The following is a 24,804-nucleotide window of genomic DNA, read 5'->3' as shown; positions in this document are numbered from 1 at the left end:
TACTGCTAAAAAAGATAATGAGATAATGAGTGTCGTTATTAACATGATTTATATCATAATTAATTCAAGAATAATAAAAAAAGTTAACCTTTTTACAATTAATAACATCTTTTTTAGAAAAAAAATAACAAAATCAAAACATATTTTCATTGAGTAAGAGAGGGTGCAAAAAATATACAATGAAAATTCATTTGTGTTGTATAGAGTACTCAACGGTTTTTGTTGTGTATTTTTTCACACTCCTCTCACTCAATAAAAACATATTTTTTATTATACAAGGAAGAATATTTTGGGAACATTATTTTACAACTCCCATCAGCTTTTATTTGACTGGTAATTTCTCCACAAAGAAAAGAAATTATCCTTCCCTTTTACGGGTATGAACTTATGAGTGGAAAGGAAGAGTTTTTTTTTTCTTCTTCACATTACTCTATTCTTCCCTTTGGAAGGATTGAAAGTAAACTAGAAATTATTTTTTATTTTATTTTCCTTGTCCGTTTTATTAGATGAGGATTATACATTTTTGTTTTTCTATTTTAGAATATCATATTAGGTGAGTGGTATAACTATTTTATTTCTTCCTTTCCTTTAATTTTTCTATTATATTAAAAAAATTACCGAAGAATCTAATTCAATTAATTGAATAAAACATATGAATTGTTATAAACCTCCTAATATTTGTCATTGATTCGCATAGATGAAAAAAAAAAATTATTTTTTCTTTCTCTCAATGAAATCAAACAACTTTCTAAATCATGTGAATTTTACTTTTTGTACTTCTTTCCCTAAATGTAAGCACTTTGTCAACTTTTTTACGATTCTCTCTCTCTTTCTCTGCAACGGTGGTGTTGATTAACGCATGGGGGGCAATGTATTTAGAGCTGAGCAGGGGATATTTGAAGCAGAAGCATTGGAAGGAAGGAGGTGGTGAGCAAAAAAAGGATTACACGAAGGCGAAGATCATCTAAGACTAATATTCAGTGCAAAAACCATAACAACATAGTTAACAAGTACAAATCAAAGAAGGCAAAGATCGTCGCCGCCAACACCACCAATAACTCTTAAACAATTTTTAAAGCTAAACCAAACCTAGACTTTTCCAATAACCAATAAATCACATACGAAACATCAAGCCCCTCTATTTTGTAGAACAAATCCACAGCATCTAAAACGTTCCTCCCTTGAAAAACACGTTAATCGCAATGGCCATCACAAAAATCAAATCATGCGAGAATCACGATTTCCTATTTAGGGATTTTTGGTGGTTTTGTTTTCCAATGACACAAGAAACGTAATTTGCTTTTAGGGAGTTTCGATTATTTTTTATCTTTTAGGGAGGACAATGACATCATTTCATATTTTTAAATTTTAATTGTGCTTACGTGTAAAATTAAAAATAAAAAACAGCAAAAGTTATTATTAAAACAATTAAAAAAACTGGTCCACCGCAAACCAAATTCACTAGTGATCCACCAAGAGTATCAAATATCATATTAAAAACATAAAAATGAAAATAATCTAATAATTACTTATATTGGATTAAAAATTGCATTCCAAGTTTTACTATAAATTTTGTTTTCAAGATAAAAGTTTTTAAACATAAGTTTGAAGTTGGATTCAACGTTTTATGAATGGCATTCAAAGTTTTTAACAACGTTGTGTTCCAAATAGTTAAGAGCTAATAGCATTCAAAAACTAATGAGCAAAAGTAACAGCAGCATCAAAATGTACATGGCAAAGCATAAACTTCAAGCACATGTACGCTGCCAAGAACTTCAGGCAATTAAACTCTCCTCACCATGGCACAATCAGCTCTTGTTAAATAATGCCAATAGAATGAGATGCAACAGTCAATTCAGTCCGAACCTGTTTGAGCAAAAAAGTAGGGACGCATTTGTGCCTCCGAAACCAAAAGAGTTTGACATGGCAACTCTAATTGGCATTTCTTCTGAAGCAGACAATGGCATGAAATAAACTCTCCTCACCATGGCACAATCAGCTCTTGTTAAATAATGCCAATAGAATGAGATGCAACAGTCAATTCAGTCCGAACCTGTTTGAGCAAAAAGTAGGGACGCATTTGTGCCTCCGAAACCAAAAGAGTTTGACATGGCAACTCTAATTGGCATTTCTTCTGAAGCAGACAATGGCATGAAACCATCACCGAACACAGGATCTGGCTTAGTTAAATTAAGAGTTAATGGAGCAATACCCTGTTACAACAAGCATCACAGAAACCATTTTATTATATTAAGCATACAGGCCTGGCTCTTAGATTAAGCACAAAAGCTACAGTATTATGTGCAAAAATGCTTCCCTACAAGTTGAAGCAAGTGGGCAAAATATATAAATAAAAACTGCTTACATGCCGTATTGCCAAAACTGCAAAAATTGCTTCAACAGCTCCAGCAGCGCCTAGGAGATGACCAATAGCACCCTGAAAAAATTGCTACAGTTAATCACTGTTCTCCCCATCCAAATAAAATCAAAACTAAATGGCATCTAACATAGGTGAGAGCTAACATCTAAGAAGCAACCAACACTTGGATTATATGCTCAATCAGATAAGTATATAATTTGTTGGTCATAAAGCTTGCTTTACCTTTGTGGAGGAGAGGGCTAAAGCAGACGAGCTTGCACGGTCAGAGAACATGGTTTTGATAGCATTAGCTTCTATTGCATCGCCTATATAAAGGATACGGGTGAGACAATTTATGACAATAGCACAAACTCGCAGAGATGAAATATTCAAAAATAATAATATTCAAGCTTAAATTGCTGGAATCAGTAAAGGTCCACTTCACTTGCCCAAAGGTGTAGATGTAGCATGTGCATTTATGTAATCCACTTCAGAAGGATGAAAACCTGACTGCATGTCATGAAAAAGCAATCATTTAAAATGATCATCTAGACTATGGCAAAGCCTAATGCAAGAGTAAAAAAAAATACAATATGGCACAAGAATTTAACTTATAATTATTAAGACTTAATTTCTGCTAAATAAGCATCTAGAACAGTCTCAAATAATAAATGCTAAAAGCACTGAAGTATCTACCCTTTAACAGGATAATCTCATTTCACTTTCAAGCTTAGCTAACATCTAATCAACACTGATACTAATAATGGCTTGGCCATCTTATCACTGTAACATAGCAGAAGCTTCCATTCCCCGAACTTGATAGATCTCATTTAGGGAGGGCAATTGGTAGAGTTTGGGTTTGGATTTGGGCAAGGTAAGGGTACTACTATAGTATCCATCCCCAAACTTCATTTAAAAAAATTACTCGTTCTTAAGACCCATACATGTACCCATACCTGCAATTTTTTACGGGTAATTACTCATACTTGACCTAAACTGTGGGTAATTACTCATACATATGTCTGTACATTTATATGATATAATATGTAAAAAAAACATTGGAGAGAGAAAAAAAATAGACAAAGAATGGCAGGTCACACCATCAGGTCATGCTCAAACCAAAAGTAGGCAGCTCAGCCAACAGAAAACCGTTAATGATGCATGAAAAATACAAATCATTACAGGAAGATATAGGACACCTGTCTTAAAGCACGAGTCATGGCCAAAATGGCTCCTCTCCCATCACTAGGAGGTTGAGTAATATGATATGCATCACCTAGTCAAAATCCACATGAAATAAGTCAACCAAATATAAACTAAGGCTAGAAGAAAATCCTACATATCCTGCAATTAGACAAACTACCTGACATCCCATAGCCACGGACCTCTGCATAGATTTTGGCTCCTCGGTTTTTTGCATGCTCAAATTCCTAAAAGATAGGAGAAACAAATAAATAACAAAGATCAAATATTATAAATAAAGTAGGTCAAGAGGAATTGTAGGGATAGATGATAGATGCACAATAAATTTCTTAACAACCAACCTCCAAGACCAAGACTCCAGAACCTTCACCTATCCTGAGTAAAAGTATAACTTTGATGTAAGCAGCAAGACAAACAAACCATGAAAACCAATAATTTGTGGTCAGACAACAAACACATTATTATAATGAGAGACAAATCTACAATGTTATTATACTCACACAAACCCATCTCGACCACTATCAAATGGCCGTGATGCTTCCTGTGGGCTTGAATTATATTTTGTTGTCAAAGCTCGAGACCTGCAAGTCTCCAGTATCAGATATAAATATCAGAGGGAAAAAGGATGCAAGGCATTGGTCATAATTTACCTGCAGAATCCTGCAATTGATAATGCATCAATGCTGGACTCTGTGCCTCCAGCTACCATAACATCTGCATCCCCAAATTGAATCATTCTCATTGCATCACCAATAGAATGTGAACCAGTGGCACAGGCAGTGACTGCAGCATGATTTGGTCCCTATATTCCAGAATAGGAAACACGTGCTTGACATGCTCAGGATTATTAATGATTACAAAGATCATAGCATAAAGTGATATTCTAATAGCTCTGCAACAACAATAGCTATACTATATTATTTTTCTGATAATTTTGTTGATATATGTTATAAACTTATAATTTTTCTACCAGGACATATAATTACTCGTATCCAAATTAACATGAAGGAAAGCTCTGTTTCAGAAGGTTGTTATTTCTCATTGGATTATGATGTTGGAAATTATTATAAGTTAAAGAAACAAGGAAGCAAGAAGATATATTCCCTACATCTGTTCTATGGGAGGCCAATTCATTCTGCAATAAAAAAATAATTTTCATCTTGAAATCCATGTTTATATATATATTTATATATTAGTAAATGAAAATGCAGTTGCCTGTCTAGCACTACAGCAGCTGAAGGACGCTAGGAGCTCATTCATATTTGTAGTATAAAATATCAGCCAGTTGAAAGTCGTGTCTTCACCTGGAACCCATATTTTATGCTCACATGACCTGATGCCATGTTGATCAATATCCGCGGGATAAAAAATGGACTAAGGCGACGAAGGCGCTGTATTCAGGGAAGAAAAAATTAAACATCAAATACAGTATAGTTTATTTAAATTACCAAATCATTTTTCTGTCATAACTAAAAGCACTTGGGAAAAAATCTTAAACAGGGAAAGATCATCAAAGTTCTTCAATACCAGTGAGTTTCAACAAACTGACCTTCTCACAGATCAGTTGTGCAGAATCTAAGATGTCACTAACGCTTCCAGTTCCCCCACCAATAGACACCCCCTGATAGTTTTTGAAGTTATAATACAAGTCACAAGGGAATAGTTGTCAAAAAATGACTTATTACCCATTAAAAAAAATGCATACCGTTCTTTCCTTATCTTCTTGTTCAATGGGAAACCAATTAGAATCCTTGAGAGCTTCATCAACAGCACATAGTGCATATGCTATAAACCTTGCTATTGATCGATGGTCCTAAGGGAAATGTCACAAAACTACAATGACATCAATAAGCATAATAGAAATCCAGATCCAACATATGCAAGTAAAAGCAAAGCAATGCCAGAAGACAACATTAAAAAGCAGAAGAAACTACACAACACTTAGCTAAAGGTTAGTGGGTTACTGATTTCATGTTAGCAAGTTTTCTCCTTCTCATTTAAAGAGAGCAAGCAACCATGGGTTACTTTTCATGTTAGCAAGTTTTCTTTGACTGTGTACATATATACAGTTGTATCTTCAACACACAAATTTATATTAAAACTCCAGCACTAACATTACAGTTGCTTCAAGTTATCTAGAATATATAATAGTTGATATTAGCCCTTGAATTTTTTTGACAGTGATGCACGACAGCCTTCATGAGCTCTTGACAATTTATAATTCTATTTCACTTAACTTATTTAACATAACACCAATTGCTGCTGCGTTGCAAGAATATAAAAATGTAAATGTCATGTGCCAATGTAGCAAACAACAACAACAACAATAGTAGTTAAAATACCTTAGAATTAAGCCAGATTTGGTCGTCGAATTCGCCGAGATGGGTTCCTGTAGGAACAAGAGCAGCAACCTTGGATGTCAACTGATCAAACGTACTCAACTGAGTTTCCTTGTCAAAAGAATTCATCTTGAGGTCTTCCAGAGACAAAGCCCTCACCCCACATTCCCCATCGACGAGGCGCTTCCAGGTTGTGTCCACTCCACAACCAAGTGGCGTCACCATGCCTAACCCTAAAAGACCATCAAATGAAATGAATAATACATTTCCTTTTCGCTTACCCATCCAACCCACCTTATATTTTCAAAATGAATAATAGATATATGTGCAGTGAAGTAAGAGAAAGAGAATTAGTTAGGAGTAAGCAGTTACCAGTGACAACTACTCTTCGGGAAGAAACAACGGGAGGAGGTGGGAAAGTTGAAGAGGAAATGGTTCGGTAAAAGGAATTGAAGAGTTTTCTGGCGCGCATTGTTGGCATAGATATATACTAAGAAGTAAGAAGAAGAATCTGAAAGTAGAATTCCCCAATCCTTGATTCCTTTCTACTTTCAATGGGGCTGAGAGGAATATGAACAAAACGGTGCGTATTAAGGGTCCCTTTGTTTTCTTCCGGTTTGGTTGGTGATGTTCAGTATCTTTAACCTACGACCCCTGCAGTGGCTAACTTCTCTCTCTTTTTTTATTAATTGTGTTTTTTTTCTTAAACTTTTTGCGAATTTCAAAATTACGTATTTGACAAAATAAAGTCACCAAAGTTATATTTAATTTTTAATTTTTTTAATTATATAAAATAAATATTTTAAGAGTTTAGGTTACTGGTTAAAAAATTAAAAGAAAATTCTTTTATTGAAAATCATGGGAACTACATTTAAAAATCATAGAAAAACGTATTTGTATGTATTTTAATATTTTTTTTCTTTAACTAGTATTCTTAATACACCGATTAGTATATATTATATTTTAATACTAGAAAAAAAAATAGTTAAGAAAAAATTAAGGAAGTTGACGGTCAAAAAGTAAGAACAAAAAAATAGGAACGTTGATCAATATAAAAAGTTTAGTGAATAAAAAATTGAAAATATTCGACAACTAAAAAATAATAAGAGTTTAACGTACTTAATATAATTATAATTTAATTACAAATTATGATTATATGATTTTAAAATATATATATATATAAAAGTCAACAAAAAAGTGTATCTTATAAGCAAAATTCTTTTTTTATGATAATCTAAAAGCAAAATTCTAATTCAGCAAAAAAACAAAAATCTTAAGCAAAATTCTGATATATACCTCGTATAATATGACCACACAATCTGATACCTCGTACCAAAGACGGCGATAGTCACGATGGCTTGTGTGTTTCATTGAATCTGAATTCCATTTTGTTGGTATTCTGGTTTCACTGCTGTAACCATTATTCCATTTCATTCCTTCTCGATGGCTACTACTCAAGGACAAGTCATTACATGCAAAGGTTCTCTTTCTCTCTTCTCTCTATTCACTATCAAAGCCTATCTTCTCTCTCTCTCTCTTTGTTATTATCATTTACACGTGAATCACTGAAACGTACCGTTTTCATGGTGAAGCCGCGGTGGCCTGGGAACCCAACAAGCCATTGTCCATCGAGGACGTTCAGGTGGCGCCGCCGCAGAATGGAGAGGTCCGTATCCAAATTCTCTACACTGCTCTCTGTCACACCGATGCTTACACTTGGAGCGGCAAGGTACATTACATTACATTCATACCTACCCATCTTTTGATTTCATATCAGAGTTTTTTCTCTTTTGATTTGATTAGTGTTTTCTGTTTCTGGGTATAATACTAGGTCGACAATTTAGGATAAAAAAATGATCTTTTTTCTTTTGGGTATCTACGTTGGTTTATGCACTGCAAGATATGTTTGATTCATGCATGGAGGCTTTTCTAATATGAATTTATCTTGAATTGCTTTTGCAGGATCCAGAAGGTCTTTTCCCATGTATACTTGGTCATGAGGCTGCGGGGTGCGTATAATATATGGATTAAAAAAAATACGTTTTTTTTTTGTTTTCCACGTGTATTCTCCTTGGAAGTTAAACTTGTTCCAGATATTAAACGTGGAAGGAGATTTGTCACATTATGAGAGACTAATTACTTTTGTTAGACTAAATCTTCCACTAACAAACCAACCACCAACATTTGACATTAAAAAAATAGAATGAGTTTTGAAGTATATGATAAAAGCATTTACTTTGGCACACTTGATTGTTGATGTGAGTTTATGTTTTTGGAACAGGATTGTGGAAAGTGTAGGAGAAGGAGTTACTGCAGTTCAGCCAGGTGATCATGTCATCCCTTGTTACCAGGCTGAGTGTGGAGAGTGCAAGTTTTGCAAATCAGGCAAAACCAATCTGTGTGGCAAAGTTCGAGCCGCCACTGGAGTAGGGGTCATGCTGAGTGACCGCAAGAGTCGTTTCTCTGTTAATGGAAAACCCCTCTATCATTTTATGGGAACCTCCACATTTAGTCAATACACTGTCGTTCATGATGTTAGTGTAGCTAAGATCGATCCCAAAGCTCCTTTGGACAAAGTTTGTCTCCTTGGATGTGGTGTTCCAACTGGTAAGTTATGTCCTTTTGTAATATGAAAATTGTATTGAGACATTGCATGTTAAGTATAAAGTGCTTATCCCTTCTTTGCATCATTTTGTCACTGTTCATAGCCTGTAAGCAAGTCATGAAATGCCAGTGGACAATGGTGTTCCATTTGCCTGTGGGAAAGCATAGTGTGGTCATGAGAAACTTCTTAAATGCTGCTGATTAAATATTTTTTTCTTACCAGGGTGACAAATTTAACTCAACTTGCTGGCTAGAAATAGAATAGCCCCTTATATACCTTTTGACGAAACCGTGCTATGAAATACTTCTTCTCGCTTAATTTTCTAAATATGAACTTTGGATGTATTTAAGTGGTTTAGCTAGGTAATGGAGGGTATTTGTTGTATTGTTGAATAAAAATTTTGAGGAGAGAGATTATGGGATGAATATATAAGTTTCGGTTAACCATGTATGATGCATCCATTTTGTTTGAGTTCTCAAAACAATGTTTCTATCCTTATTCTCTATCCCCCTATTTTCAGTTTGTTAATGAATGAAACAAATTGAAGACAATGTGGTTTTCATTTTTATTTCTTACTCTTTTTTCTTTCTTCTATCTAAGCAATATGGTGTACAAGAATTGGATGGTGTATTTTTATGGCAGTTATTTTGTTAATATCTTATGCCCAATTCAATTACTGTTTTAACTGTCTTTTTAGGCCTTGGAGCTGTCTGGAACACAGCAAAAGTGGAACCCGGGTCAATTGTTGCTATTTTTGGCCTTGGAACTGTTGGGCTTGCTGTGAGTTTCTAAAATGACAGTAGTAAACTTTTGCATTTTTGCCTGGTCTTGTGGCTTCCAATATGAGTTATGACTCAAAATTTACACTTACAGGTTGCAGAGGGTGCAAAAGCTGTTGGTGCATCACGGATTATTGGCATAGATATTGATAGCAATAGGTTTGAAAGAGGTACACCATAAGCTTGTTGACAGAACTTTGACAGTATGCCTTTAATGCTGTGTAGTGATCTGCTGTCATGTATCTGTACTATGTTTTGACGAATGCTTTTCCAAATTCAGTGTATTGACTATCAGCTACAGTGCACCATACAATAACCAAAATTTTTACTATGCTATCTGATAAAGATGATTCCATTTTTGAATAATTTCATTCACAAGTGGAATAATATAGCTATAATATGATCCCAATATCTTTGCTCTTTCGGTTTGTATTTGTATTTTATCGATTTGTTGTTTCGGTCCTGACACAGCAGTAAAATCGTGCCTTGGTGACCAGTTGGTCATGGGTTCAAATCCGAAAATGGCCCCTTTGCATATGCAAGGATAAGGCTGTGTAAAATGACCCTCCTCCATACCTTCAGATAGCCTAGGGTTCGTTAGTTTTAACTGCTATAGGCCTAAGAACTCGGTCTATTTATATTATGTGCTACTTTTTGTTGCTGTTTGCTTTCAGCTTTGGTTTTATTCAGTTTTTTTGATTTAGGGATGGACATAAAATGCTAAAGCCTTCATGTAATTAGTACATTTCTTTTATTTACTGGTCTTACTTTACTTTTCAGCAAAGAACTTTGGAGTCACCGAGTTCATTAATCCAAATGAACATGAGAAACCAGTTCAGCAGGTCATAGTTGAACTCACAGATGGTGGGGTTGATTATAGTTTTGAGTGCATTGGAAATGTCTTGGTGATGAGGTCTGCCTTGGAGTGCTGCCATAAGGTGAGTGTTGCTGCTTGCCTGCTAATGCCTACCTCATTGTTGGCTCAACTTCTCATATCATACACTATACCATGGTATCACTGAGCCCGTAGATCAACTAATATGGGTTTGTTTTAGTATAACTAGAGGTCTTGAGTTGGAGTCCTAAGTTTGCAACTGCTTTAAATACTCACAGGAAGAGTTTTGCAATCCATAGTGATCCTATCCGATTCCAACCGTCTAGACAAAAACAAAATAAATAATATATTTTTTTGTTTCAAAAAATTGCAGGGCTGGGGGACATCAGTTATTGTGGGTGTTGCAGCATCAGGGCAGGAAATATGTACTCGACCTTTCCAATTGGTGACCGGGCGTGTATGGAAAGGAACAGCCTTTGGTGGCTTCAAGAGCCGCTCTCAGGTGCCTTGGCTTGTAGACAAGTACTTGAAGAAGGTAAAAGTTTTGAACTTGAATGTTGTAGTTGGAAAGTGGAAATGCATGGTTATGAATAGTTATGAGCATTATATGAATATATATGGTTCACTGATTTTGCAGGAAATCAAGGTTGATGAGTACATTACCCACAGTTTGAGTCTTGCGGAGATCAATAAGGCATTTGACCTCATGCATGAAGGAGGATGTCTCCGTTGTGTGCTTGCAATGAATGTATGAGGTGGTAGTCTAGTTAGTTTAGCCTTTGCTTTTCCCTCTTATGGTAGTGGTTGAAGTAAAATAAATCGTTAGTGTCTATAATTCATCACGTCATGCCTTTATAATAATATGAACGTTGTATTCCTAAGTTACTTTAGCATGAAACAAGTGATGAGAATGCCTTTTGCAATCGATTTGAGTTTTGACTTTTGTTATCCTTTTACTTGTCAAATGTCAATACTGAATAACCATTTGCTCTCCATCAATTGCGCACCACTCCAGCTGTCTTGATTAACAGTATAATAAGAGAAAATATATTATGTATTTCACACTTTAAAATAATTTTACACTATTAACTAATTCTAAACTATTATATATATGATAACTTCATTAATTTTTATAATAATTATAGAACTACCTCAAAAATCATACTAACGCGATGATTTGTGATAATCACTAAAATATGAATAACATGAGCAATTGAGCACGTTAAGTTGTGCAGCCTCCAAAGTCCTAAGGATCATCATTGTTGAACTTCTGGAATCTCAACTAGCATATTACATCCAATGAGCCCCCAAAGAACACAAAATCCACACACTATACAATTGCAGCCCAAGGCACTAAGGATGTGCAAAAGCCGATTCGAAACCAAACTAATTTTAAAGAATTAGTTCATAATCAAATGAGTTGAACTAGTTCTGAACTGATTTCAAATAAGCCTAAGAACCGAACCAATTCTGAATTGGTTTTCAAACTACTTCTTTTAGAGAGAAAAACTGAGTTAGAAGAAAATCAGCTTGGTTAATCGAATTCGTTTAGAAAAAAAATTGGTTCAAACCGAACTTGTTTTGAAAACCAATTCAGTTTGTTTCAATGTGACCAGTTCAACTCCAAACTGGTTCGATTCAGGTTCAGTTCAAAGCAGGTGTTTTGCACACCCCTTAGGGTCCACCTTACTGCAGTGTTAGCACCAAAACATCTCCCAAAGTGTGGTGTCAGAGCAGCAAAGCAACCAGCAAGAATTGTGGTCACTGAAGTCCTTCCAACAGCAATCCATCGCCCATATTTTTGGAACTAAATTTATTTGTATATTCATAAATTAAAATTTTGAAAGTTTAATTCCAGAATACATACAAATACACTTCCGGAAGTTTAATTTTACAATATGTAATTAGACTTCTAAAAGTTTGATTCCGAAATATACCATTTTTTTTTACAGTTCGAAATATAACAATTAAAACTTAGTAATCACACGATTGCTTAAAAAGATCCTTACATTTGTTTTTTTATTTTCAATTATTCAAATAAGATTTAATCATTTATAGCTGTTATCATTTTTTAATTAATTATTCTGACCTGAATAACTCCTACATATAATCCATCTCTTGCTGCTAAATTAACCCCTATTATTGTTTTTTTTCATTTTTAATTTATTCCCTGTACAAAAAATCATAAGACTGAAAAGAGGTAGCGTGCAAATGATTGTAACAAGGTATATTTATAAAGAAAACGTTTGGAAACTAGAATGCACCAATTATCCCTTGCCAAGGGTGTGTCTACGTGAAAAAGTAAATAGGACATTCTACGTATTGAAGATTGAAAAACATTATGCACCTAGAGCTTGATAAAAGTCTAGAACAAAACCTATCAAATTATACATGTACCAAAAAATCACAAGCTAAATCAAATTAGACTTTGTTCACTAGGTTACAAGAGAGCAAAAGAATTAGACCCATTGAAAGGAGGTTCCTCGTATTCTAACACTATCATTGGCACACACTAGGAGCTGCCTGAAATCTTTCACTCACCAAACAACTGCAATTAGCAGGTAACTCTAATTTAAAAGGAAGTGCAAAAAGTTGGAAGAACTCAGGGCAATCTTCAAGACTTCCAGGTTGAGACATTAACTCTTGAATCTAGTTATTGCAAAACATGTCTGTTTGGACATCAGCTACATGTTGCTTCCCTCATATACTTGGAGGTGCCCACTTCCCAGCTTTGAACTTGCCATAAAAGCTGGATTGCTTTGAAACAACATAGAAGACTGCAAAGACATCATAATCAAAGGAAATTCTAAACAAACCAAAAAAGCCAGTATATTTTCAGGACTATATTTTACCTGGGATCCCAGGAATGATGAAATTAGGCTCTTTGAGAACATCGTGGAGTGTTCTCCTTTCGTTCACTTTGATCCATTTAGGGGGACCTGTGAACATAGACAACCACATCATATAAGTTTTTGTGTTAAGGCACAGAGAGACCAAGACATAGCAGCATCACTTGAACTTGTCAAAAACCTCCAAACAAATGCAAGTTCAAAGGGTGCACTACCAGTGTAAGAACATCCTAGCTACAGCAAAACCCACACATGATCAAAGGATATAGACTAGAGAAGAAACCTTCAGATTAGAAGTCTCTATTCCTTAGACAAAGTACACGCAAAAGCCAGACATACTGGTTTAAGACTTCACATACTTGACAGTAACCATCCATTAACATTTTATAAATTGTAATTTTATCGATCCAACTATTAAATTACAGCTTTGCAGCTATTTATCATGTTGATCTTGCATGTTAAATTTTGAAAAAACCAAACAACAAAAACGATGTAATCAAATAGTTTATATTTTCTTATAATTGATTATATATTCTGTTAAACTCATGTGCCAATGGAGTATAATAAATAATTTTGGATCAACATAAAACTTTGAGTATGGCCTATATTAGAGGGAAAGAGCATAATTATGTTCACAGCTTTTCACTAAAAATTTCAAACTCAAATCCAAGCATTATCAATCCCTTATTCTATTTTGTTAGAAAAATCAGAATGACAATGTATAGATTCTCTTTTACTTGATCCCATAACTAGAAAGGAGAAACTAAATGGCTGAATTCACATGAGGGAGACAAGCATAAATCAGGAATGTATCTGCACTGACATATTTTCATATAAACCAATAGCAAAGAAAGGGAGTACGTGTAAAGTGTAAACAAAAACCATGAATATGTAGTATGAATACATGTAAGACATGATATTAATTCAAAACTAATATAACTTTCTTTAAGCACTAAGATTCATCATTTCAACATAAATGACTTCATACAAGCACAGAAGCACTGCATCATTTTTCAGAAAAAACTGCTATTACTGGAAAATAGAACTAATTACTTAACATCAACATGGTTTGAGATATCTATTAGAGAAGTCATATAAAACCATTGACTTCACCTAACAGCTTAAGTTTTTGGAATAGTTGGTTTGTAGCATGATATCTAAGCATTTATGACCAAGCACTAGCAATTTAGAGTTTGTTTATCCTTGATATCCTCATTCTTCTAACAGAAGGTTGAATTTCAGCACAAGGTAGATGGGTCTGTGCATTATCCACACTTCAATCCTAAAGGACCCTTATGTGAGGGAGTGTGACCAAAGTAATATAAAAATCATTCACGCATCTTCATGCTTTTAGGATGGTTGTATCATGACAATATCATTCAAGAATTATTTAATCAATCCAAGAATACAGCTCCTACCCAAGTTACATGGTTGGCTACAAGACCAAAGGATTTAGCTAATGAGAGATTCACTTTAGAGAGTAAAGTGAGGAATTATAGTCGTTGATTGAAAAATCAATGGTTAAGATTTAAACATGTACATAATTCATTATACATGTGCATATATTTAATCATAATTTAAATAGTTGATTTTTTAATCAATAGTTAGAACACCTCGCTTTACTCGGAAAAATGAATCCTTACTCTAGATAAGTCAAATACAAGACATAAATTTGGCAAAACAAAAGAAGTTTATGAAGTACATTATGGAGGCATTTGCCTTGCAAGTATGATGGGGCTATTTTTTAAAATGTTATGAGTTTTATAATCACTTAAAATTGAACAAGTTCTTATTTGATCAATATCTTAATAGAAACAATTTTTAAAAAAAATCCATTAAAACATTGGTCTTAAACTAACTAGTTTTATTTGAAATGGAAGTTTCTTCATTGTTGCCTTTTCTTTTCTGTAATTTATCTGAACTTTAAAAGGGATTTACTGCAATTTACCAAAGATATTAAACTACACAAAATCAAATTTAAGACAAGCCAAGTATCAAATTCAAATAATCTAAAAACCAGTTTGAACTCAAAACAACTATGAAATATTTCTTTATTATCCAAAACTAACACCTTATGAGGTTTAATTGTAAGGATTAGACAAGTTCGAAAAGTTTTATCTTACGTCATAAAAAATGGTTCACCATAAATTAGAGCAACACATGCTTTCCCCATTGTTTATATCCTCCTGATTGCTCAGGTTATAATACTTAAACTTCAGAAGTAACTAACCCGTGTGTTGCTTATAATCCTCAATTGTGTCTTTCTCTTCATCACCAACACCTTCCCTGTGAGCAGCTGCAGTTCCCTCTAATAGACAATGAATAAGTTTTTCCTTTGATAGACTAACTCCAGAACCAGCCTGATAAAACAAAGACCAAGGGTGAGAAAAAAAATGCTTTTAAAGAATAAATAGCCATACATTTGATACAAAATACGTCAATAAGAACTATGCTGCCAAAAATTGATGTTGTAAATATCATCTAAGCAGTCCAAGTTAGTAATACATAAAATGTTTATAAAAGAAAAAGTGGAATGTGGTGATAACTACTCAGCAAAGAGTCAAAATGAATTAAAAGATTAGGATTATGACAACTCCAATTATCTACTTAAGTGGTATCTGAAGCCGATTTTTGCTTTCATTTACAATTTTCCCATTCAATTTTGATCACCAATCAAACCAGTAGATAATTTTGAGATCAATATGTGCAAACTGAAGCAACATTTGATATGATTTTAGATCCAGCACACAAACTTTGAGCATTTACGTAAATAATCACAATTTCTTTTGTCTGCCAAAAATCCCCAATTGCTGACACCATAACTCTTGGCATGCTCAGCTGGACAGTACCACATCCTCAAGTAAGAGAAACTAAAGATGAACTGTACACAGTTGAAGTATACAACTGATATTGCCTTGCCCCGTGTGAAACTCAACATTACCATTTACATGTCTTTCAATAACAAAATGTGATCACATTACATTTCAGGAAAGCAAGCAAAGTCAAAGTGTCAAACTACAAAGGTATTTCAAAGATAGCTTACCTCATAGTATAATTCAACAAATTCACGTTTGTAGTTGGTTTCAACATCCCATGACAACGGCTGATCTTCTGCAAATACGTTTGATAGCTAAGGCTGTACATAACACATTCATATTCATAAAAACTAACTTACATACAACCCATATACCATAAACCACTTCACAGAAAAGGATATCATATCAAGGTGAACCGAAAACATGTCAGTCTCACAGAAATCCTCAATGAAGTCGCTGGACATAACCTCTGCATACAGAAGAACAACGGGCCAGTGAAGGATATTACTTTTATCCAACACAGGTTTCCGTAATCCAATAAGTTCCCGATACATTGCCTTTCCAATCTTCAAGCCTCTATGTTCTATCACAGACGCAAGTTCCTGCATAGTTTTCGTTTAATAAACAAGGACATCAACCACCATACAACCAAAACAGATATCAAATCAAACACATAACAAAACAGTTCAAACAAAACTCCATACCTTTGTCTCCGCAACGGCCTTGGAGAATTCAGCCTCGTGCTTCTCCTTCTCTGATATCTTGAGACCTATCAGCCGGTCAAGCTTCTTCAAGTCCTCATTATTGGGATCAAACTGAAGACCCTTCAAGCAATACTCTCTAGCTTCAGCCAACATATCTAGCGAAAGAGAAGCCTTGGAAGCTCTATAAATTGCCTAATCACAGTTGGCATCACTTTTAAACATCAAACCAAGCAATTATAATTACAATAAACAACCAAAAAACCTCAAACACAAATACCTTAATATTTGAAGGGCACAACTTGAGGGCCTCATTAGAATCTGTGAGAGCACGTCTAAGATTCCCTAGAAGCAAATTCACATGTGCTCTATTTGCAAAAAGAATAGAGGTCTCAGAGTCACTCAAGGCTTTCTGATCAATTGCCCTTGTGTAGCAATCAATGGCATCAGAGTAATGCTTCTTACCCATCTTCACATATTGGTTACCCTTTTCCTGAATTTGAAGGGTGGGTGAAGTGAAATCAAAAGCCAAAGAGAGAAAAAGATTGTTTTTTTTAGTATTCACAGAGCATTAATATACCTTGAATTCAAAAGCAGCAGACTCTTTGAGTGCAGCAATGGCTTCAAGGTCTGCTTTTTCGCTTTCGGTTAATGGCTCTGAACCCTTTTCCATCCATAGCGCCATCTTCACTTTCTTTCGCTACTGGCTCTCACCAGTCACAGACAAAGCTTAGAACTCTTTCTCGGTTTTTCTTTTGTTTTAGAACCCACCTGAAACTATGTGTTACTATGTTACCATGGACTATGTAGTATGTAGTCAAAATATCATATATATATATATATATATATATATATATATATATATAGAGAGAGAGAGAGAGAGAGAGAGAGAGAGAGAGAGAGAGAGAGGTGATGGAGAAACCTTTGTAATCTAGTAAGTTTTTGTTTGACTACTCCCTCCATTCTTAATATTTTTACACATATATTGAAAAATATTTATTAATCTATATAAATTTATATTTAAATATCCTCATTTATTATTTTACAACTTTTGACAAATGATCATTTTATGCAGCTCTTTGAAGAGATGACTATATTTTTTCAAAGCAAATTCTACTAAAAAAATAGCATTAATGTTCTCAATTATAAGTATTGTCTAAAAAAAATTATTAATATTATATTGAGAAATATTCTTAATTACTCCACTGTATCTAAAGATATTATATAATTGAAGAAAACTTCAACAATAACAATATATAATTGCTGAAAAATGCACAATTATGTATTAGAATTCTAAAAAAACAAAATTGGGAAACAAAACAAGATGTTAAATCAACCCAAAACTAGGGACTAATGTTTCAGAAGAAGCCAGAGTATTGGCTAAGAGCATGTTTGAATTTGCAGTGCAAAAGTACTTTTGAGATATAAGTAATTTTGTCAAAGGATCAGAATCATTATTTTCCTTTCCTTTTACTTTTATATGTTGAATTTGCATTAGAATGTGTGCCGTAACAATTCTAACTGCAACCAAACAGATTGGTGATACAACTTTTGCTGCCCAGTTGAGAGCTCGGCTGTGAGTAAACATCATATGACCCATTGCAATTTCTTGGTACTTCATCCAGTTGTTATTAAGTTGTCTCCGAATTCTGTATTACCGAATCCAGCATCTCAATCCGCTGCAAGGTAATACAGAATTTGAAGACAAGTTAATAACACCTGGAAGGAGATGTCCTGGTCTGAGTGAAGTACCAAAATTAGTTGAAGCTGGTAATGGGGAACTCTAGCCCAGCTTGAAATTTTTTTCTCTGAATTTTCCACAACTCAGTTTTATCAATTGCATGACAATGATGTGCCCCACTTGAGAGATGGTGCTTGATATTTATGGAGTGCACACCTGCTGTTTTGGCATTTATCGATTTCACTGGGAAAGTGGTAGATGAAGAAGCCCAAAAGGATGAAAGATAAAGGCTTAAATAAGTCAAGAGATGTTGAACTTGCCTTAAAGAAGAATGAAGATGAACACATGATTGAAGAAGAATGCCAGAGAAAAAATGGACGAAAAGAAGGCAACCAAGCATGGTATGTGGTCTGCAGGGGACGCTACTATAAATTTGTTGATGAAAATCGCCTGTCAAAGGAGTTCTTTTGTTTTATATTTATTGTCCTTATAATTTTTAATAAGGCTTGTGTATAAAGAGGTGGGGAGGGATCAATTGTGACTGTAGAACGTTTTGTTTGTATCTACAGGACAATGGTAAGCATGCTGTTAGCGTGGGGCAGTACATATGGTGGCTGTAGTGAATGAGCTTTTGTTGTTCACATTAGCACAACTTGTGCTAGACATGTTCTGCATTAATAGAAGTTATTGGCTTATAAAAAAGAGAGTTTCGTGATCAAATTAGTCTCTTTTTGAGAGAAATCAAATTAGTCTCTTAAGAACACTAGAAATGGTAAAAAAAAATAACTTTCCTAAGTCTTGTAATCAAATTAAGCTATTCCATTTTTAATTGGTTTCGTTGGTTAAAATTGATTCATGGTTGCCTACTATTTTTTACTTAAGCGACGGGAAATATTCTCTAAATATGACTTAAGCAAGGGCCACCAGGAAAAATAAGAATCCTTCCATCATGCCATAGTATATAAAGATAGACAAGCATTGTAGATATGGATAACCAATTAACAATAAAATATGGAATATGGTGAGAAGTTTTGCAAATAGCTCCAACAACTAAAGGCTGATATTTAATTGGAGCCAAATTCCAGAAGAAAATAATGCTATTGTCTACAATTTGTTACACGAACTTGTATTAATTTCTCCAGAACTTGGCAGGCCAATAATTTGGATATATATGCACAACAATCTCTGCCAAACTGGAAGGATTAAAGATTGCCTAACTTCCATGGTGTGTATGCGTATTGCATCATTGACGCAACATCTGTTGTAGCTGCAGCACTTGATTTCGTTGTTCTGGAGGAAGGAGATTTATCTGCTCCGGTGTGAGGCTCATGACCTGTTGAAGCAGTGCCTTCTCCATATCTGGTGTCAACTGCATGTATGCAAGAAAAGAATATCAATAAACTGCAGAACTATTTACAAAAACTAAATGGTAATTCAAAATAACTACCGCAGGAGGCCGAAGAGGCTGATTAGCAGCACCCATCTGACCAGAAACTACATATGGAGGTCCAGGAGGACCAGAAAGATGTGCTAGGTTATCTGAGGGACCGGGCATCAAAGAAGCCCCTCTGTCCACTTGCATAGCATTTCCAGCTTGATTGCCAAACTCGGGCCCTGAAGGAACATTTCCAACCTAACAAGCAAGCATCACTTAGCACCTGAATAACCCATTACTACAAAGCACGTTATCACGATGGATACTGCTCTTTAAGTCCTGCTATTTAGATTTACTTTCTTAATCAGCAAAATCAACTTGCGTACCCCAATTTCAAAATTCAAACGGAGCAATGATAAATTTGTTAGGAATAAATTCAGTTAGGTACAGAGAAGATTCACATAAGTGGCAGGAAAATTAAATGATATCTGAAAAATTCATGTTTCAAGTGTGGGAAAAACTGCTAACTATAAATGTAAAAATAATTTTAAAAAAAAATCTGGCAAAACTAGGATAGAAAACATACTGTTTTCCTGTTATGCCATTACTATTATTAATCGGCTTTCCATAATTTGATCATGTCAAATATGTTCTTTTTAAGGGTATGTTTAGAAGTTGAATTTTGAAGAGAAAAGAAAGGGATGACAAATTTTTTATTTTTAAATTAAAAGAGTTAAAAAATAAACAAAAAAAAAATAGGAAACTAAGTTTATTCTAATATATTATTTTATTTCTTTTATTTCAAAATATTATTAACTTAAAGAATATTTATTAGAAATGAAAAATTCCCCCTCCCACTTCCCTTCAATAACCCAACTCCAAAATATACTCCTAAACAAATATAATTCTTTTGTTGTAAAAGCTTTATAAGCCAGCATCATCAATAACAGTGCAATTACCAATCGCAGATAGCTTAGTGACTCATAACTTAGGGGGTAAGCCCTATATTTAAAACAAAAGACTGAGCTTTAATGCAGACAATCATAAATTCATAATGGTAACAATAAGGCCTTGTAAAAACCAATAATGCAGGTGCCATAGAGCCTAATTGCTCTCTCAGAATTCATGGTACCAACACACAGTCTTTAAGTCTTAACCATCAGTTACTGCTCAACGTACCTGATAAGGTGGCTGAGATGATTTTTGACTTGGAAGCCCCTGTGGGAATGTGGATCCAACACTAGCAGGAGGTTTTGTGCCTGGCTGAAAATTTCATCAATAACACAATATTCAACTTACATGAAACATGCCATTAGATTATGAATTGCAAACTGAAAAATCCATCTTACATGAAACATGGACTGCGAAAGATTGTGAGAAGCACCAGCATGTTGAAAACCTAAGTTTGCACCCATTTGAGGGGGATATTGAGGATGGAAGGTTGGCATTGCAGGTTGTCTAATCTGTGGTGGCAGAGGCATATGTGGAAATCCAGGTGTCAGCAATGGATGCTGTAAGTGACTGGAAGCAGTTGACATTTGAGTTGGATGAAGAGGTTGTGACAATGAATGAAGAGAAGGCGAAGGTATGTTTGGAAGTTGTGATGATTGTGGAAGAGACGCTAGAGCCACTTGGGGAGCCAGATGTCCTTTAGGCTGTTGTGGCATTGTCAAAGATTGTGCAGCCATGGGCTGAGATTGATGACTCAATGCAGGAACAGCAGATGAAACTGGCACTGAAGGTTGGTTCTGGTGTTTCCTCAGAGGAATCTGGGTTTGAGATACACCTGCTTGATCCTGTGCACCACCAAGCCCAGGCAATAATGGAGCAGGCTGAATATTTGGTTTTTGTGTTGGTTGTACTGACTGCAGATTGTTCTGCGGAACCATTGGCTGAACTTTTGGAACCTAGAAGCAAACAATTTTTATCATCCAAATTTCTACCACGGGATGGTAGTGAAGAAGACATCAAAAGAAAGTCAAATGCATACCGTTTGAGGTGCTTGCACCATTCCAAGCATAATTTGTGCCTGATTAAACAACACAAAATTGACAAAAATGTCAAAGAGCGTGATGAGGCTGAAGACCCTCAAATGAATACTTCAGTTTCTGAACAATAAAACCAAATCAAAGCACGCACACACACACACACACACACACTACTGTATTCATTAAAAAAAATTCTGGACTGCACCAAAAATAAATAAGTTTATTCTCATACACTTGAAGATATTAATGCTTTAGTAAGACTACTACTAGAATAGTGCTAAGACAAACAAACATGAATCCCATTGTTCTGAATATAATTCAAAGGAAGTTCAAGAAATGCATACACTCATACACATGAATCTTAAAGTATTCAAAGAAGCAAATAAATCCCCATCACCTCAAACTCAAAATCTGAAACTAATATTGTAAAGGGCATCAACAATTGAAACACTAGTAGTTTGCCAAGGGGCCCACTAACCACGAGTGAAGAGTGAGAACTGTTTCCTCAAACAAGACAATAACTCAATAAGGTTTAGGGTTTTATCTTATGACAAAGCATTAGGGAAAATAGCTCCTTTAAATGTAATCACCAGAAAATAACTAAATGACTGTAAATGTAATATTTAAGTGAAATTTAGAAGTTGCATGAGCGAAATTGGAAGCATTGAGTGAAGCGACAAAAAGAGAAAAAAGAATTGAAAACCCTAAGAACCTGGAAAAGCGCTTTGGTTAACATGGGGTTTTGGATTAGGATCTGCTTGGCCTGTTGCTGGTTCTGTTCGATCAAACTCTGAGGGACAACAAACGAAATGGTTAGCATGTTGTTCTTCGTGAGATTGAAGAGTGAAAAATAAGAAGAAGAAGAAGAAGAAGAAGAAGAAGAAATGTGTGTACCTTCATCTGAGACATGATATCGTAGAGCTGGTTCTTCGACATTCCAGCCAGGTTAACCGATAGGCCCTCGCCGCCGACCTGTTTTCCGGCCATTGCTCCGCCCACAATGCCACCAACCACCGGGCCAAAGAAGATTGAATGGGAAATAGTTTGCTCACTTTGTGCTTATTGATTATTCATTGGGAGTTGCTAGGTGCACCTAGCAGTATTGCTGGTGCACCCAGCATTCCAAGAAAAAGCCAAAAATGCCCCTGTTCCTCGTAAATGACTTACAGCTTCTGCGGATCAAGTTGATCCGTATGTGTGCAGAAGATAATTTTTTAAAAATTGAAGGCTATTTTTTTAAAATTTGAAGCTTTATTTATTTGGGTCATGACCAATCAAAAAAATATTTACAAATTAAAATCCATTTGAAAAAAATTAAACACTTAAAAGCTAATTGTTATTTTTATATTATTTTAATAATGTAAATAGATTAAAATAATTAAATTTATTTTATGTCTCATTTGTTTATGTAAATAAAATATTATCCTAATGGTTATCTTTTTTGTTATGTGTTACCATTATAAAATTAAGTCTAATGAATGTTTAGTTAAACGTAACATTCATACTATTTCAACGAAATTGAAATGAATTTGGAATCAAGTAATTTAAAAATAACACTTAAACGTTTTCACTAATATTAAAAACAAAAATAACTTTAAATATACAAAATGTTCAGTAAAAAACAAAAATGTTGTCAAGTACAAGAAATGTATATACATCGAATATCAATATGAAATGTGTAAAGAAACTACGATTGATCCATGCGGCGCCTACATCGTGACCTCACGTACACAATGCGGTCTTCCGTGACACTCCTGACAATCCTGAGGCATTCTTCGATTACCTCATGTGTTGATGTGTCTGGCGTGACTACCCCTAGGCTGAGATGACGCTCCAACCTCTTGGCGATCACATCGCAAGCCTCCTATTAAATAGAAAATAAACAAATTAGACAAATTAGTATTAAAAATTTGAAGTAAATGACATTTCATACATCTAACCATATAGTAACACTTACCACTACATGTATGGGCTCGTCGACATTAGACCTGGCAAGATCATCTGGGACCTGAGGGACATGTCTGGGCTGCGCAGCATGTGCATTTGGCAGAGGATTTGATGGTTGTGTCGCGATCATGAGTGGATGAGAAATGCAGAAGAAACAGTCAATGTAGTCCAGCGCACACTGACCTGGCACAACGCACATCTCACATGTTGGCGCAAGATGGTCAGGGTAATGCATCCACCTATCGTCTATGTCATCAAGTGACACCCATGAATCGACAGGCGGAGCAGGAATGGCCTGCACGTATCCAAACTGTCACATGACCCCTCTCTGGTCGGTACCTGACAGCAACATGCCCCCAACAGAGTTGATCGGAATATCATGAAATCAGCTGAAACGCCTGGACCGGTCGATGCTCGGCATATGGCATCCAACAGACATCTGGAATCCTCAGACGATCCAGACGCTGCATGTACGTCGTTGTAGATATCTTCTTGACGGTCTTCTTTGTGGCAATTCAACGACAAACACATGGTGACACCTCGCCGTAGTCAGGATCAACGTTGCACTCTGCAACTGACGGAAAGTGCTCGTATATCCAACACTACAGAGTTTACAAGAACATCATACAAATTTCAAATGAACGTCTAAAATAAAATACACTCATTAAACCATTATTGTAATTAACTTATGAAAAACATGTTAATTACCTGTAACAACGTGATGTAACCAACAACCTGTCGGCTAGTGCTGATACTGGCATCATTAAGATGATCGTACATATGGACGAGGCCAACAGCTCCCCATGCATACCTCCTAGTCTGAGTGAGGTCACGCAGGGCGTCTAAGAATGGTCCACAACACTGTCCTATCTCGGCGACGGCTACCTCTAGTGAAACCATCAGTAACTCAACCAGCATCAACACCACCTCGTCGATGTGTAGAGGCTAGAAGGCATGGAGGTTGCCAATGATCGAAAGATGAAGAAGACAGGCGGTGTCGTCCAACGTGATCGAAACCTCCCCCACAAGAAGATGGAAACTAGAAGTCTCCCGGTGCCACCTCTCAACAAACGAGGATATAAGTCCCTGATCGCCGGTGTCTACTGAACACGCGATCAAGGGACTTAATCCTGTCCCAGCAACGAGCTCCTCAATTGCAGGAATAGGCTTGCCTAATTTACGCACCTTTCTCCCATGGGAGGACAACCTTAACTCATGACGTTCCTGAATTGAAGTATACAGGAACAAACAATTTGTTTAAAGCAACCAAAAAAACTCAATAAAAAAGAATACTTAGCTAACTTAAATTGAATACTATAAATACCTC

At 35.3% G+C, this 24,804-nt stretch overlaps 4 protein-coding genes and 1 non-coding gene across 5 annotated transcripts; 1 reads left to right on the top strand and 4 right to left on the bottom strand.

Moving 5' to 3' along the window:
* Positions 1-1,590: 1,590 nt before the first annotated feature.
* Positions 1,591-6,546, bottom strand: LOC100790019 (3-oxoacyl-[acyl-carrier-protein] synthase, mitochondrial). The gene is made up of 14 exons (XM_041006312.1): positions 6,274-6,546; positions 5,905-6,134; positions 5,268-5,375; positions 5,112-5,183; positions 4,867-4,953; positions 4,213-4,364; positions 4,063-4,143; positions 3,904-3,937; positions 3,723-3,789; positions 3,559-3,635; positions 2,809-2,869; positions 2,603-2,685; positions 2,366-2,437; positions 1,591-2,213 (listed from the first exon to the last, which is right to left on the bottom strand). The coding sequence occupies exons 1-14, from the start codon at positions 6,380-6,382 to the stop codon at positions 2,043-2,045; spliced, it is 1,404 nt and encodes a 467-aa protein (XP_040862246.1). The 5' UTR covers positions 6,383-6,546; the 3' UTR covers positions 1,591-2,042.
* Positions 6,547-7,204: 658 nt separating this feature from the next.
* On the top strand, positions 7,205-11,068 carry LOC100793008 (alcohol dehydrogenase class-3). Its single transcript, XM_003537075.5, has 9 exons — positions 7,205-7,381; positions 7,494-7,630; positions 7,864-7,910; positions 8,183-8,508; positions 9,204-9,286; positions 9,380-9,455; positions 10,066-10,223; positions 10,494-10,655; positions 10,758-11,068. The coding sequence occupies exons 1-9, from the start codon at positions 7,345-7,347 to the stop codon at positions 10,872-10,874; spliced, it is 1,143 nt and encodes a 380-aa protein (XP_003537123.1). The 5' UTR covers positions 7,205-7,344; the 3' UTR covers positions 10,875-11,068.
* Positions 11,069-12,449: 1,381 nt separating this feature from the next.
* Positions 12,450-17,313, bottom strand: LOC100788789 (tetratricopeptide repeat protein 4 homolog). Its single transcript, XM_003537070.5, has 8 exons — positions 17,067-17,313; positions 16,767-16,979; positions 16,490-16,681; positions 16,187-16,387; positions 16,013-16,090; positions 15,200-15,329; positions 12,973-13,059; positions 12,450-12,897 (listed from the first exon to the last, which is right to left on the bottom strand). The coding sequence occupies exons 1-8, from the start codon at positions 17,169-17,171 to the stop codon at positions 12,821-12,823; spliced, it is 1,083 nt and encodes a 360-aa protein (XP_003537118.1). The 5' UTR covers positions 17,172-17,313; the 3' UTR covers positions 12,450-12,820.
* A 793-nt stretch (positions 17,314-18,106) lies between these two features.
* On the bottom strand, positions 18,107-18,210 carry MIR9765 (microRNA MIR9765). The gene has a single exon (NR_126819.1). It is a non-coding gene; the product is annotated as a microRNA MIR9765 (primary transcript).
* Positions 18,211-19,098: 888 nt separating this feature from the next.
* On the bottom strand, positions 19,099-22,602 carry LOC548018 (proline-rich protein precursor). The gene is made up of 7 exons (NM_001250560.2): positions 22,425-22,602; positions 22,243-22,320; positions 21,533-21,571; positions 20,892-21,449; positions 20,722-20,805; positions 19,615-19,800; positions 19,099-19,536 (listed from the first exon to the last, which is right to left on the bottom strand). Exons 1-7 carry the CDS (start codon positions 22,515-22,517, stop codon positions 19,411-19,413), a joined length of 1,164 nt encoding a protein of 387 aa, NP_001237489.2. The 5' UTR covers positions 22,518-22,602; the 3' UTR covers positions 19,099-19,410.
* Positions 22,603-24,804: the final 2,202 nt, after the last annotated feature.

The sequence above is a fragment of the Glycine max genome, chromosome 10 (genome assembly GCF_000004515.6).
Source record: "Glycine max cultivar Williams 82 chromosome 10, Glycine_max_v4.0, whole genome shotgun sequence".
In the NCBI taxonomy this organism is placed as follows: domain Eukaryota; kingdom Viridiplantae; phylum Streptophyta; class Magnoliopsida; order Fabales; family Fabaceae; genus Glycine; species Glycine max.
This window is presented reverse-complemented; position numbering and strand designations above follow the sequence as displayed.

Bases quoted from the DNA above. Each gene is read 5' to 3' on its own strand.
- LOC548018 (NM_001250560.2), bottom strand. From the start codon at position 22,517: ATGGCCGGAAAACAGGTCGGCGGCGAGGGCCTATCGGTTAACCTGGCT. The intron at 22,321-22,424 runs GTACACACATTT...GTTGTCCCTCAG, and splicing joins ATATCATGTCTCAGATGAAG to AGTTTGATCGAACAGAACCA. The intron at 21,450-21,532 runs GTATGCATTTGA...GTTTGCTTCTAG, and splicing joins TGGTGCAAGCACCTCAAACG to GTTCCAAAAGTTCAGCCAAT.
- LOC100790019 (XM_041006312.1), bottom strand. From the start codon at position 6,382: ATGCCAACAATGCGCGCCAGAAAACTCTTCAATTCCTTTTACCGAACC. The intron at 6,135-6,273 runs GTAACTGCTTAC...ATGGTCTTTTAG, and splicing joins CCGAAGAGTAGTTGTCACTG to GGTTAGGCATGGTGACGCCA. The intron at 4,365-4,866 runs GTGAAGACACGA...TCTGGAATATAG, and splicing joins GCATAAAATATGGGTTCCAG to GGACCAAATCATGCTGCAGT.
- LOC100793008 (XM_003537075.5), top strand. From the start codon at position 7,345: ATGGCTACTACTCAAGGACAAGTCATTACATGCAAAG. The intron at 7,382-7,493 runs GTTCTCTTTCTC...TTCATGGTGAAG, and splicing joins ACAAGTCATTACATGCAAAG to CCGCGGTGGCCTGGGAACCC. The intron at 10,224-10,493 runs GTGAGTGTTGCT...AAAAAATTGCAG, and splicing joins CCTTGGAGTGCTGCCATAAG to GGCTGGGGGACATCAGTTAT.
- LOC100788789 (XM_003537070.5), bottom strand. From the start codon at position 17,171: ATGGCGCTATGGATGGAAAAGGGTTCAGAGCCATTAACCGAAAGCGAA. The intron at 16,091-16,186 runs ATATCCTTTTCT...TAGCTATCAAAC, and splicing joins TTTCGGTTCACCTTGATATG to GTATTTGCAGAAGATCAGCC. The intron at 12,898-12,972 runs GTAAAATATAGT...ATGTCTTTGCAG, and splicing joins CATCATTCCTGGGATCCCAG to TCTTCTATGTTGTTTCAAAG.